The 15,189-nt window shown below is 39.4% G+C and overlaps 1 protein-coding gene across 1 annotated transcript in view; it reads left to right on the top strand.

The window, feature by feature from the left end:
- Positions 1-15,189, top strand: part of gabbr1a (gamma-aminobutyric acid (GABA) B receptor, 1a) — a 117,829-nt gene that overhangs the window by 59,049 nt on the left and 43,591 nt on the right. Inside the window, exons 9-12 of the mRNA XM_023286200.3 lie at positions 6,380-6,550; positions 7,188-7,289; positions 7,549-7,614; positions 7,833-8,024. Coding sequence (XP_023141968.1) covers positions 6,380-6,550; positions 7,188-7,289; positions 7,549-7,614; positions 7,833-8,024 — 531 coding nt within the window. The remainder of the gene's footprint in view (positions 1-6,379; positions 6,551-7,187; positions 7,290-7,548; positions 7,615-7,832; positions 8,025-15,189) is intronic.

Genomic DNA, 15,189 nt, shown 5'->3' with positions numbered 1-15,189 from the left:
TTCTATGAAATTGCACAGATCATTATTTACATTTTTATTGCACAGTTTGTTGGTGGGTGAACTGAACTACTGGGAGCTTGATTGTAAAGTCTGACTGCAGCAGGAAGGAAGGACCTGCGGTATCTCTCCTTTAGACACCATGGGTGAAGCAGTCTGTCACTGAAGGAGCTGCCCAGTGATGTTACTGTTTCCTGCAGGGGATGGCAGGTGTCCTCCATGACAGACAACAGATTTGTCATCATCCTCCTGTCTCCCACCACCTCCACAGGATCAAGGTTCAGCCCAGGACAGAGCTTGCTTTCTTTACCAGTTTGTTTAGTCTCTTCCTGTCTGCAGCCATGATGCTGGTGCTCCAGCAGACCACTCCATACATGATGGCTGATACCACCACAGAACCATAAAAGGTCCTCAGAAGTGCTCCCTGCACCCTGAAGGACCTCAGTTTTCTGAGCAGGTGGAGTCTGCTCTGACCTTTCTTATAAAGTGCATTGGTGTTAGTAGTCCAGTCCAGTTTGTTGTTTAAGTGAACACCCAGGTACCTGTAAGAGTCCACAATCTCAGTGTCTGTTCCCTGGATGTTCACTGGTGAAGGAGAAGTGTGTCTGTTCCTGCTAAAGTTCACCACCAGCTCCTTAGTTTTCACCGCATTGATCTGGAGGCAGTTCAGCAGGCACCAGTCCACAAAGTCCCAGTTAAGTTCTCTGTACTCCTCCTCATCTCTGTCCATGATGAGGCCAACAATGGCGGAGTTGTCAGAGAACTTCTGAAGATGGCAGTTGACTAAGTTTCATTTGTGCTGCTCACTGCATTAAACATTGGCAGAGACATTTTTAACTGCAGCATGTCAGTCCATGCCTGAAGTCACTCCCTCACTAACTCCCTATATAACACAAATTCAATGTTTTACTGGTAAAACTGGAATTATAAATACATGTATGGATCATGATTTTATGTCACCATTGCCAGGTGCTGTCTCACGTCTATGTTTTTTCTATTAAATGCGACTCATGGCATTGTGTCTGTCTGCTAGTCTACCACTTTGGTCACAGCAGCTATTGGATGTTTTTTCCACAGAGAATAGTTCTAATGACTTTAATGATCCCCTGATTTATCCTCCAACGCTGCCACAAGGTTGGCATTTATAGCTTGCGCCGAAATTTACGACAGATACACAACGTCCCTGGAGGATGAATTTAAATGACTTTGATGATCTCCTGACTTTTTCCTCTGGCACAATCAGCAGGTCAGTGTTTTCACTTGGGATGTACAGTATTGGATTCTCGGCCATATCCAATACGCCGATATTTTCCAGCTGGTTGCAGCCGATAGATGATGTATGCACATCGTTTCCCACCTAATTGCAGAGAACATTAAGGTTTTGTTGTCGTGGAATTAACATACTATTATGGCTTCTAATGCATCATAATTTTGCAGGGTGCTAACCATATCATTTAAATTAGTCAGGTAAATTTGTATTACATAGAATATTGCAGGGTCTTAACCTTATTTAAACTTGTTGCTGAATAAATTACTTGACTTCTCTTATGGTGATGTTCCACAAGCAGGTGCTTTTCAAATGCACACATTTACTGTGCAAAATAAGAAAACTACGTTAACTCATTTGTAAAACTTGCATAATTTATTCTTTTGTAACATTTGCTGGTCCTATAACAATATTTAAAATTAACCATATGATCACATGAGTTCAGCTAAAACTAGAAAAAATGTGATTCAGATCATGGATTGTGATTGACCAGTGTGCCATCGCATAAACCATAATTCATAAGTAATCCAAAAATGATAAAAAAAACATTTTACTTTGCTTCAAAACCAAAAATTGAAAAAACAGTTTCAGATGTCACAATCTGAAAACAAACAAAAACAATGAGACAGTCCATTTTTGGCGATTCTTGTTGTTTTTGTTGGACAGAAGTCACAGTGTGAATTCGTTTTCTGTTTCCAAATGAAAAATTGGAAAACCAACCTCAAAAAACACTCTCAATTTTGATTTTTGAAAATCAGCTTTTTCTTTTCTCATTCGGGATTGATGGTAGAACTGTGTAGAGACCATAAACTGAGGTGCAAAAATGTCAAAATAAAAACCAAGTGCAACCTATAAAGCAAAAGCAGTCTCTATGCAGTCTCTGTAACAGGGATGGATGGATGGATGGATGGATGGATGGATGGATGGATGGATGGATGGATGGATGGGTGGATGGATGGGTGCTATATGAAGATGCTTTTTGTTTTGTTCTTTTAAACATTTAGAAAAAAGTAAATAGCAAAAAACCCCCAAAAACAATTGGAGTGTATTATGAGTTCGCTTTTCTCATTTGGAAACACATTAATATTTTTACTCCGCCAAGAAACGGCGGAGTTATGTGACGATCGGCGTACATCTGTCTGTCTGTGTGTTTGTGTGAAACATTACTCAAAAACGTACTAACAGATTTGGATGAAATTTTTAGGGAAGGTCAGAAATGACAAAAGGACCAAGTGATTAGATTTTGGCAGTGATGCGGCTATATATCTGGATCCACGGATTTGTTAAAGATTTCCCATTGCCAGATATAGCAGCCGGCATGCCGTCGCTGTAACCATGACGTGAACACTGTGTCTGTTACCTGCTGATGATCACATGATTGCGATCCTACTACAAAATGACTGTAATTTATCAGTTGGAAATCATACATGGAACAAATGATTAAACTGTGGGCTGTTTCTGAGTCCCATCAATTCCTGCCGTCCGCTACATATTTAGGTCACGCAATGTAGCAAACCCCAGCCAGACACGTTAAGTTCAGCTGTCAGCCTTATTTTGAACACATATTCACCTTTCTGTCCTTCACTCATTTCTTCACAGTAAGAGCTTGTCTCCATTCCAGCTGGTGCTTCTAAGTTTAGACACATCCTTTGCTAGACAGCAGCAGCGTGGAACTGTTGTCTTTCATCTTTATGTGAATTTTAGGGACTTTTCCGCAGCGTCTTCATCATGTCAAGAAACCGCTTCTTAGATAAACACTTTCTGTGCCTCTGGAATTGTGACAAAGTAAAAGCCAACAACATTAAAAGTACTTCTTCAAAATAAAAGCATGGAGGGAATGGTTATTTTAACACTAGCAAAACAAAGAATTGGCAAAAGTGATGAACTGATCAACAGACCTTTAAAAGAGTAATTTACACGCAATTTGGTATTCATACATAACATGCACATGCATAACACATGTCTGTGCTCAGCACAAGGTAATTTTTTTATTAAATATTTCATCCGTCGGAAATGATATGTCAACTGAGCAGCCTTGGAGGAGTACTGCGTTCTGAGTGTTTTTCTAGTTTGTTTTTTGGTTTACAATTGAAGATAATGAAAAATACAGAGAACTTTCATTTTTAGTTTCCAAGCAGAAAATGGAAATACTCCCCAAAAAGACCCAAATTGGACAATGTTTAATTAGTTTTTCATTTTTTGATTCTGAAACGTGGATAGATTTTTCTTTGTTTTGTTTTAACAAATAAATTGTTATTTATTCATTTATTTATTCATGTATTTGATCAGGGACCATGCAATTATCATAGAACACATAGAAGTGATGCATTACATATAGAGTGTGTAGCATTGAGCTACTTTTCAACTTCTGTTCCTGGTTGGGGTTTTAAGTAAAAGTAGTCAAAGGACCAACAACACAAATAAAAACAGCACAGACAACATTAAAAACCTGTAACCCCCACCCACCCACACACACACACACACAAACACGCACAATGACACAATCCACAGTCAGTTCGGATTATCTGATGATACCCAGCCTGCGGTTCCACCCCCTAAAGATTGTCATTTGATCTTTTATCCAGATCTCCCACCTCTAGTTTTAAGTCTCTTTTAATGCAAAATAATGTTCATTGGTAAATTCTGGATCTATTTACAGTAAAATAGATGATAAAGCAGGTATGTTTTGCAGTAAGGCTATCTTGTGTCTGCATTTGTAGAGTTCTGATTTATCCCTCAGTTGTTGCATTCAGTTGTTAAAAATCCTGATGGTGATGGACAAATTCCATCTTTGGGCTGTTAAACAGCAATCCACAAACAAATAGGTGGCATCATGATGGTTAGATTCATCTTTTATGTGCCGTTTGTGCACAAAACAAATGAAGGACAAGTAAATTGTTTGTTTTTGTTGCTTCACGACGTGTTGACAGAATTCAGTCGATCTTATCCTTCAAGGAAACGTTTTATTCTGTCATCAAACTCCTGTCACGCTGTGTGCACATGCTCCCGTATGTTAACATGTATGACGTTCATTATTAAATGTCTGTCATCCGCTGAAGCTGACGCTGTTTTCTGCAGATCTTTTGCTGTCAGTCCTTGCATAGATTCCCTTTCTGCGTACTGATGCCACTGTCTACCTGTCTGCGCCCACAGGGATTTGTTATTGTGGGGAGTCTGCATTGTACATGACATTTGACATCTATCATCAAGCTCCCCTTTTCACTCCCACTGGTGAACCTCCCAGAGCCGTGGAAGTAATGGGCCTGAGATGAGAGCTGGGAGGAGGATCGGCGTTGGTATCATAATGGCTCCCTAAACGCCAGATTCCTCATTTTTAAAGAAGACCTGTCGAGCGTTTTATTTCCACTGTGAAACTTATTGATAGAGGAGCAGCCTTCACTCTGCTTTTACCGACATTTTTCAGCGTTCCTCTTTCCTGCAGCTTTGGGCACAAACCTTATCGGTCTGTTTTATTTTTCTTCTTTATGGGAATTGTGCTTGAGAATGCAAATTATATAGGGCTTCTTTGCAACAAGAATAATAGGATCATATTTTAATTTGCTCTGTTTGTAATAGCAGAATGTGTCGTCTCAATTTCATGGCAGCGCATGCATGAGAAATCCTGCGTTTTATTTTTTTGTTGTTGTTGAAATTACAGAGTTTATCGACACACCTCATAAGCCGGAGGGAAGCTGAAAAAGGAAGGAGGTGTGGATGAAAACGAGAAAATGGGAACAGGGATTGTCTCTGTTTGTTGTTTGCCGTTTGAAGCAGTCGGCATCAAAGAACTCTGTGTACAGGAAAGGAACAAGAGAGTCCTGATTTGATTACATTTTGATTGAAGTCTGTTTACTACAGATTGCTGGAAAGGCCTTCAGAAGTACGTTTTTTCTGTATTTCATTCCCACCTAAACTTCTAGACAGTTAAGTCCAAAATTAGTCCCAGACATCAAAATTTTGATTTGTAGTGAAGTTTAATTGGAGCAACATGTTTCTTATGGCGTCAGATGGCATGAACAAGTGACAAAACGCAGTGAGGCTTTTTGTTAGAGATGCAAATGATATATTTTCACAATTTCTATTTTACAAATGACTTGTCAAAATCATTCATACCCTTTGAATCTGTCAAAAAAAAATTGGAGAAAATGCAAGTTGTGCATCATTTCAAATGGTCCTGGTAGTTTCTGTTATATTCTAAAGTGTTCTAATACACTATAGACTGAGAACAGGTGGTGCTCCAGCTGGGAGGGAACGTTCCCACTGCAGTGGATAACATTACCTACAAGTTCTAATAATTTTTTGAAGAAAATGTTGTATTCAAAAGTTCCAAGAATGTTTTATTTCCAGTAATGTTCCTATAATTTTAATATATACTAGTCAATATTCAGAGGTTTTTATCAGGAAAACAGATTATGTTCCATGGTGACAAAGGAGAAATGTTCTCTAACCAACATTCAAAAAATGTGACCTCAAATGGCGGAATTTCATAATGTTCCTGTAATGTGTGACTGTATATTAAAGGTAGAACATTTCTGCCGTTATGTTGAGGGAACACATTATAGAACGTTCTTCTGTAAGATGCTTCCACGATGACAACAAAGGAAGGATGTTCTCAATATAACATTTAAAAAATGTTTTCAAGATGTTATTGAGACCTCAGATAGCAGAACATTTGAGTTCCTGTAATGTGATATATCAACAAAAGTGGAACATTCTGCATGCAATGTTCTAAGGATGTTTTGTGGATGTTGTCATGGGAACCCTATATAAAATGTTCCCACAATATTCCACAGTGTTACATGATATACATGATGATAACAAAAGGGAACTTTCTCTGCTGTTTTATGTTATCACCAAACATTTTTCAAACATTATTATTGTGCCTCGAAGAAAATTCTTGGAACTGGAAGAAAACTTACCACTCAAAATAAGGGGAGAACTTTGCAGAACTTTGCGTTTCCCTCATGCACACAATTGAGGGTGCATTTTGGTTGTGCGGGAACGTAATTTTGCAGAGGCTGAGTTGATCATGTTGAGTTTAACTGTCTCTATGTTCTGCTCACTTCTTCTTTCACTCACTGTCTTCCACCCTTTATCTCCATCTTGTTTCCTCAGCTGTCCTACGGCTCCAGCTCTCCGGCGCTGTCCAATCGCCAGCGCTTCCCCACCTTCTTCCGCACCCACCCGTCCGCCACCCTCCACAACCCCACCAGGGTGCAGCTCTTCCAGAAGTGGAAGTGGACACGCATCGCCACCATCCAGCAGACCACAGAAGTGTTCACTTCAGTCAGTATCTCCCTCACCTCCCCATCGCACATGGTAGCATGTCCTTTATCTTTCCTCTCTCCACGTCTCGCCATGACGGCCGAATGTGGGCCTCCTGATTGCCTGCCTGCCTGCCTGCCTCCATGTGTTTGTTTATGAGCGCCGCTGTGCTCCCAGGCTAAGCAATACGCCTTCAAGCAATCTTTCTCTGCGATTGATGGAAGATTTTTGAAGTAATTTGTTGGAATATTGGTTGTGAGAAATATTGATCAAGCAATACATCTCTCTGAGGCTCGGCGGTCGATAGCTTGGCACTTGGGTTGGTTCCTGTAATGGAAGTTAATGATTCTGCTCTCACATTCTTTCCTACTCTGCTCGCACATTCTTCTTTTCTTCCTTCCAGTCCGGTCTTGTCTCTGATTCTGTTCTCACCCATGCTGCCTTTCTTGTTTATCATACATGCCCACACTGTCTGTCCCTCTCTTGGCATTCCTCATATACACTTCAATTTTTTATTTTTTTTTTGTCCCTTTGGAGTTTTCTTTCGTCTCTCTCTGTAATCTCAGCCTCTCTCTGACTCTCTGTTCAGCAGCCTCTCTAACCTCCCTCCCCCCCGTCTCCCTGTCTGTCTCCCTCGTCTGTCCCTTTCATCTGGCAGACTCTGGACGATCTGGAGCAGCGGGTGAAGGAGGCCGGCATCGAGATCAGCGTTCGCCAGAGTTTCCTCACCGACCCGGCTGTCGCTGTCAAGAACCTCAAGGTGCTTTGATTAAAAATTCACCTCAGCTGCTGGTCGCCTCCCCCCACCCCCACACTCACCTCCTTCCTCCTCACAGCTGCACACCATACCATTAGCATAGAGGCGATTTGATAGAGGAAATTAATGCACCATGCTAATTGGCAGCTCCTGAACAGCAGCAGCAGCACCGTCCTGGGAAGCAGCAAGACTTAGTGCTGCGCTGAAGTTGTGTTGTTGCCGCTGATGTAACTAAGCAATGTTTTGTTGTGCTTCGATGCAGCGCCAGGATGCGAGGATCATTGTGGGGCTCTTTTATGAGACCGAAGCCAGGAAGGTGTTTTGTGAGGTTAGTACCTTTTCGCACTCGATTGATCCCAAAAGGCCTAACGTGACTGGCTATTAGCAGAAATTGAGCTCCGTAATGAGCTGCTTGAATGTCTGAATGAATTTTCTTGTTTGGCAGCGATACAACACGCTCGACACATCTCCAGGAATAATTTATCATTCTCTTCCCCTCCCTTCATCCTCCCTCCCTGTCTGCTCCCCCTCCCCTCCGTGCTGCAGGTGTTCAAGGAGAAGCTCTACGGAAAGAAGTATGTGTGGTTCCTGATTGGCTGGTACGCCGACAACTGGTTCAAGATCAAAGACCCAGCTATCAACTGTACGGTGGAGAACATGACAGAGGCGGTGGAGGGACACGTGACCACCGAGATTGTCATGTTGAACCCCGAGACCGTCCGCGGAGTCTCTAATATGGTGAGAACACAGAGCACTGCTGCAAACATTATATTAAAGAGATTTGAACTCATCTTTTGTGTTAATCAGTGTCAACATCACTGCTGAAGCAGATCTACAACACTGTGAATCACAAACCTGATGCCGAAATGACAGTTTCTGACAACCAGAAACTGTAAACACATCAGATTTTCAACTTTTCAACCATCTGTGACCACATCATGTGTGATTTACAGGCCACTGGCTCTCAGTTTGTCATATATTATTCATTTGACTGATAACAAGATAGTGAGACAATATAATCATAATCTTCACGATGGCAATATTAAGCAGTTGTTTCTGCAAATAAACAAGTACCAACATGATGACTTTATCAGTTATTAACACCTTGAAACCCAAGGGTGTGAATGGCATGTTATCTTTAGACAAAAATGCCAAAATTCCACATTTTATCATAGCAAAAACTATTTAAGCAGAAAGATTTTCAACCTGCCAACTGTCCTCGAACTACTCGTTGGCTGACAAAATTAACCAAATATAAACTCAAAGTTGGGATATTACATCAAAATAATTTTTTTATTTGTCTCATTATTTCAAAAGGGCAAAAATAAACAATTTACATGAGATCATGTGAAAAAAACTTCAAATTCTGTGCTCCTTGTTGCAACTGAGCTAGCATGCTCCACTCAGCTGTAACCAACACTCACCAGACAAAAAGAGACTTTTCTGCTGAGCTGCAGGCAATCTTTCCAGAGAGCAGAGAAGAAACAACAGGAGAAACATATGAAATGTATTTCATCAACAAAAATAAATGCAGCATGACTCTGAAATGGTACACAGAACAGCACGTTGCTGGAAGACACATTCAGCACGGGGAAACATCTTTCTAGAGTTGATGGACAGAATAGTGTGAAAAAAGCTGAGTTTGTGGATGTTTTGAAAGTTTTTCCCAGTATTTCTCACACCTATGAATGAGGAAAAAAATTACATATTAATATATGGTCTTTCTCAATTTGGGAAGAAAAAAAATCATAAAAATTCAACTTTCATTTTTACCTTTTTTATGGTTAGTATCATTCTAACGGTGCAATACTGCACAGAGAAGATTTAAACATTTCTGAACTCTCTCTACTTTTAGCCATGATTGTGCTGTTTCCACTTTTAATGACATTATTTTTTCTTGTCAAACTTGGGTGATCTGAGAGCATTTTTGTAAGTTTATGTAATTAACTTTACGCTGATATGCCAGCGGAGTGATTAAACTGGTACAGTCCCTCCTCATGTGTGTATGTTTATCAGGACAGGATGCCTATCCAAGATTACAATAATCACAACTCGCTGAGTTTTAGGCCAATTTTCCAGCTCTCTGGTTTGTTACAAATGCAATTAGTGATCCAGGTATAGATAGTAACATAATATCTCCATAGTTCATTTGTAACTATATTCTGTTTTGATGGAATTGTTCTTCATATTTTGAAAATAAAAACTCTATTTGATTAAGAAAAGATCGAATTTTAACACACACTGAAATGAAAAGATCACACAGGTTTCCGACAGGTTTCACGATTCTGGTTTTAACTATATTTATATTAAATGACATGACTGATGCTCCACTCGTAGAAAACAGCTCATGTAAATACAATCACTTGGTTTGAATTTGGGTACGTCTAACTAATTTTTGCTCGCACATCTGTCTGAGCTGCTGTGCTGCAGTAACTGAGTGGAGACTAGAGGCTTCTCTGTGCACAGCAGAAGTAGCTCACATAGCCTGCAGGTCACGTATTGATAAGCAGATTTTCAGCAAGTTTATTTATATTTTGCCTCTCTGAGATGCACAGATGCAAAGGTTTGTACAGTAGCAGGAATGTAGCACACCATGGAAGTAACAGAAGACCTCTTTTTGATACAGTGAAAATATTTTGTCCCTAAAATCAATGAATAATTGGTCAATAATTGTGATTATAATTTTGGCCATAATCTTCCAGCTCCATTTGTTGTACATTTGCACATTATTTGCAAAAGTATAAATACAGTATATCAGCATGGTTGTGCAGAGTTGCAGCACATTCTGATGAACCAGCATTGCAGTGATGTAAAGCTGAAAACAAAAGCAGCAGGGAAATTAAATATTACTTTGATGAAGCTGTAAAGCATTTTTTCTTCACCTAGTAGCTTAATTTAGCTTCAACACTCACTTTCATTCATTCATTCATTCATGTAAGCTTAGCAGAAGGATTACTAACTGTGATGTATTAAATTTAGTGTGTTCAGATCAGTTCTTCTTTGGTTTTTTAATGTGAAGAGCGGCACAAAAATCTGATCATTTCTACTGTTTTAATTGGCAGGAACATGCTGCATGGCAGCTTTGCCAACTCTCACACTTTTGGCGTGAAACACCTGCTTTCAGGCTCTGTCTCACGCTCTAGTGCTGCCCAAACTACTCTCACACCAAGTAAAAGGAAGCCTCAAAGCCACTCCTTCAAGAAGAAAAATGTAGGTTAAACAATTCAATTCAATTCAATTTTATTTGTATAGTGCCAATTACAGTCAAATTGTCTTGAGACGCTTTACAGAACCCATATGCCTGACCCCCAGAGCAAGCCAAAAGGCAACAGTGGCAAGGAAAACACCCTTTTAACAGGGAAAAAAAAACCTCGAGCAGAACCTGGCTTTTTAGCTTTCTATACACACAGAACAGGTTTGAATGTAAAGATACAGCTTTGAAGACAGAATCTATAACAAAATTCACCCATAATAAATGTAATCTGTCTTTGGACAAAGTGTTCAGTTTGTTGCTTCCAGCTGTTTGGAGGAGTCTTTCCTCTGAGTTTACTTGCGTGGAACAATAGCGATAACGTCATTAATTAGGCTACTTATAATTAGAAATTGTCCTCGACGTGAAGGTCAGGATTGATCAGGCTGTAATGGTAAATGACGCTGCACTTCCCTGCGCCTCAGACAGGTGAGTCACGGTTTAATAGCTTCAGTCTAATCATTTGTTACAGCGGACGAGTTCTGAGCTCCAGCAGACTTTTATTTCACTGTCATTAAAACTGATCTGTTTACTTAGCATTTCTCTGTCATGTTGAGTGTTTATGAGAAGTTTTTCATTTTAACAGTATGGACATGTGCAGCAGAGATATTGTTGTGTATGCTGATGCTTCCTATAACTACATGCAGACCGTGCCTTCTAATCATTAAAGTACTGAAATACAAAAACAAGTAGCGTAATTACATTGAAAATAGATTTTAAGGTACAGTAAGTTTCTATAATTAGATAAGTTGTGATTACTCATGAATTTTCAAAGTTTAAGAAATAATTAATAAACTAATTAAAAGATGTTGGCAGCTGCAGAGTCAGCAGATTTGGGCTGATAATTATTTATTTGAGGTGTTATTGTATTATGAGACTTTGTGGGTGAACTTTTTCTCCTCAAATGCACCACAGCATTACCTCAGCTGGCCTATTTAAAGAGTCAGTTCACTCAAATTACTGCTTAATTGAATTAGTATGAGGAAATAATTAAAATAAGTAATATACTGTTGACTATTCTGTCCTATCAGTGTCACTGGTAGCTGAGAATTTGTAGTCCTGAATTTATTGGAATTTATCATATATCATAACGTTTAGCGCAGAAACACTAGATGTTGCACTGTTTTGTCTTGCTAAACGTCTTCATGCTATTCCCTGTCCTCCTCCCTCACAGTCAGATTCACCAAACACACTTTCACTGACTTTGTTTGCAACATTTCAAATCCACATTCTGTCTGAATACACAGACCTCTCTAATAATGAAACTAAACACTGACAAATTCTTTTTTTTTTTTTAAATTTCCCTGAAAACAGAAACAAAAAATAATGCAGCTACTCTGATATTTTTGCTGTTTTTTTAATAGACTTGATTAGAATTTTAATGTGATTTGCTGGTGTTTCTTCAGCACAATGACATCTTCCTTCCTTGATGTTCTGTTATAGTTTGAGCTTTGTGTTCATTTGTGGTTAGCGCCACTCTTGATTCACTGGTCGGCTCTGATCCATATCGATTCTCCTGAGATGGGAGCTATTTCAGGACAAACTGGAGAACAATAATGCCATGGCATGACTGAACTGTGTATGACCTGAATCAGTAGTATGTTTGTTAAACCGCTAAGAATGCTGTGGATTATTCGCTTAAATTATTGGTCTCGCTCTTTTTGACTGCTTTCCTTTGTGATTTTTCCCAGCTCTGCTTTAGCTTCTCAGGTAGCCGTCGCTCTCCTCCGTTCACCTCCTCTAATCCTCTTAGGACGTCTCTCCATCTTCCCCATTGTTCGACCTTCTCTGACTCTGCTTGTCTGCCGTGGATCATCCTCTCATTCTTCTTGTCTACCCGTCTCTCCTTTACCATTTCCCACCTTTACCACCACCATCACCCCTTCCTTCCTTCCTTCCTTCCTTCTCTGCTCTCCCCCTCCTCTTGCACTTCATCAGCAGCTGTTGTTTATATTCATACAGCACCTGCCACTACCTGCTGATTTAGCTGTTGATGTGCTGTTCAGTGGGTGATAAGAATTACAGCCAGAACTCCTGCTCATTGTCAGTCTATTCAATTCCCAAATTTGAAATTGACATATTTCTTCTGGATGGAGTGCTCAGATTAAGCTAGTGTGCCAGCACTGCAGGGCCTGCACTAGCACATTGTCAGCTAGTTTTAAGAAGGTAGAGGCAGATTTGAATGCCAAATGCCAAGGTGGAATTTCAATTAGATGAATTTGACATAAGTGAATTGGAGGCGTGTCGGTCTAATTGGCCTCTGAGAGTCTGCAGGGACAAGGTGATGAATGGTAGCAATAATCTGCCGCCTCACATGTATCCATGCTTTAAGCGGGAGATAATGTTGATAAGTGATTAATCGCACAAGCAGGTCTCAAGTGCTCGATTGTAGCCTTGTGAGGAAAGCTATCGTAAGATTTCAAGTTTTTAACAGAGTTGCCTTGGGATCAGTTATATTTGGTCTGGGGCTACATGGCTAGATTTTGAATTTTAATAAACTGATATTATTATTCCCAGTGGTGCTGCTGTGCATGTATTATACTTGTCTCAAATGTCGTTTAAAAACAAGTAAATAATGATCTGCAGCCAAAAAAACCCCCCAAAAAAACAGTTTCTCTACAGCAGTGTCATAATTTTGCAAAAATTAGAAAACGTGAACAAACATTATAGATTCTTATTAGGTCAGTACAGTATTGTTAAAGGACTTTTAAAAAATTATTTTCCTTCATTCGTCTTGCAAATTTAATTTTGACCTATAGTACTTATGCTAGGCTAAGTCTAGCTTAGCCTAGCATAAGTACTGGCAGCAGGGGAGAACAGTTATCCTGGATCTATAAAGGGGTAATTCTTGCCTACCAGCAGAGGGTAGTGCTGTTTGTTTAACTGTCTGAACTCTAAGCAAGTTCTCTTTTGCTCCTGTCACATTTTTACTCACTGTGGGGTCATTTTTCACTGCAGTATAAAGATCTGCACCTCCATAGAAACAGCACAGCCACGGTAGGAAGGACAGCAAACTCAAAAATATCTTTTTGTGCTGTATGACAAGGTTGTGATATTTTATGCTTTTTTTTAATTTCCAAAAAGAAAAGAAATATGGACTCAACATGTCAAGTGTTCTTCTATGTGCCCAAAGCTGTTACCAATACTGGAGGAAAAGTGTTGGCTCTCTTAAAACTTATACTTATAACAGTATCTTGTTAGAAGTCGTATCCTTATATGGTAGATAATAATATCATTTAGTAATTTTTGTAAACAAATGTGTTGCAACACAATTTTAGATCCAACACTGATGGACTTTAATAGTGATGAATGAGGTAAACAGGCATAAATAGAGGCTTCAAATAGGTTGAGCATTATTATTACCCTTTTAGCTGTTCCAAAAAATGTAAGGATACTTTGCTGCCTTTTCATCTTTACTAGTTAACGTGTAGACTAGAGAAGGAAACCAGCAGCTACTGGAAACTCTTAAGCATAAGTGAAACAATTAACACACCTTAAGTGTCAATATGACAAATCTAACCATTGTTTTTTATTGGCTCTCTTGCCTGACAAGCACTTTTGTGATAACTGGATCTTATAACACCAAAAGATTTATTTGAATTTGAACTAGATTATGCAAACTGCAAAAGTTCTATGTTCTCACTTGGGGGGGAAAAATTGTCATTCTGTTACACTCGAGCATAAATACTAACACCTCTGAAGTGCACTAATTACCACAATCTGTACGTTTTCCAGGAAGTGCTGTGCTGGACTATTTCAGGAAGTCTCTGCAGTCCTTTGCCTGGTGGATTTTACCGGATTTTGTTACCTCTGACTAACATGTTGTTTAATCCCGTTTACAAATGGAAATCTAGCTGTTTCCAATCCTTACACTAAGCTAAGTTAATCACCTGCTGGCTCCAGATTCGCATTTAGTGTATAGACATAATACTTGGCATCAGTCTATCTCTTGGCAAGGAAAGCAAACAGGGATGTTTTACAAAATGTCAGACGATTCCTTTAGAAATGTCACACTGCAGCAGTTAGCTTAGTCAGCACAGCTCTGAATCCCAAAGGGTTGTTTTGCTGGAAAAAAAAGTTTTTTGTTTTTTTTTTTTTTTTTAAAAAGAAGTTTTTTTCTAGGATACTGTCCACACGAGGAGCATTTGAAGCTAATTTCAACTCTACTGACCCTCAAATGGCCCTGAGGCTGGTCCAAGTGCTCTAAGTCAGCCTAGAAGCATTAATGTCTCTCTGGATAGCTCAAATGCTGATCTGGTGTGAGTTTAAGTCTGCCTGTAGAAATGGTACTGCCTCCTGATATGCTGCGATTTCTTTGTTTTGTGGATTTGTATATATTTAGACAGACAAAATACTTAATAATTCAAAACAGATTTGTTTTTTTACACTCCTGTCTTCTGCAGTCTGCAGGTTTGAAGTTCAAACAAAGCCTTACAAAGACTGTTTCTGACCATGGAACCATTCAACTTCTTTTGATCGATGTAGATGCAAGTGTTTATGATGGGAGAATGGAAAAAAGAAATCTGAAATGAAACACTTGAATGAATACCAAAAATCATTTCTGAGAACTGATTCATTTGCTGTCTCTTTCTTCACCAAGTTATAAGAGTGTCTCACAACACAAATAAAAACCTGACCAAGTGTAATACTTTC

Source organism: Amphiprion ocellaris, chromosome 9 (assembly GCF_022539595.1).
Source record: "Amphiprion ocellaris isolate individual 3 ecotype Okinawa chromosome 9, ASM2253959v1, whole genome shotgun sequence".
NCBI lineage: Eukaryota > Metazoa > Chordata > Actinopteri > Pomacentridae > Amphiprion > Amphiprion ocellaris.
Note: the sequence above shows the minus strand (reverse complement) of the source record. Positions and strands in the feature narration are given on the sequence as shown.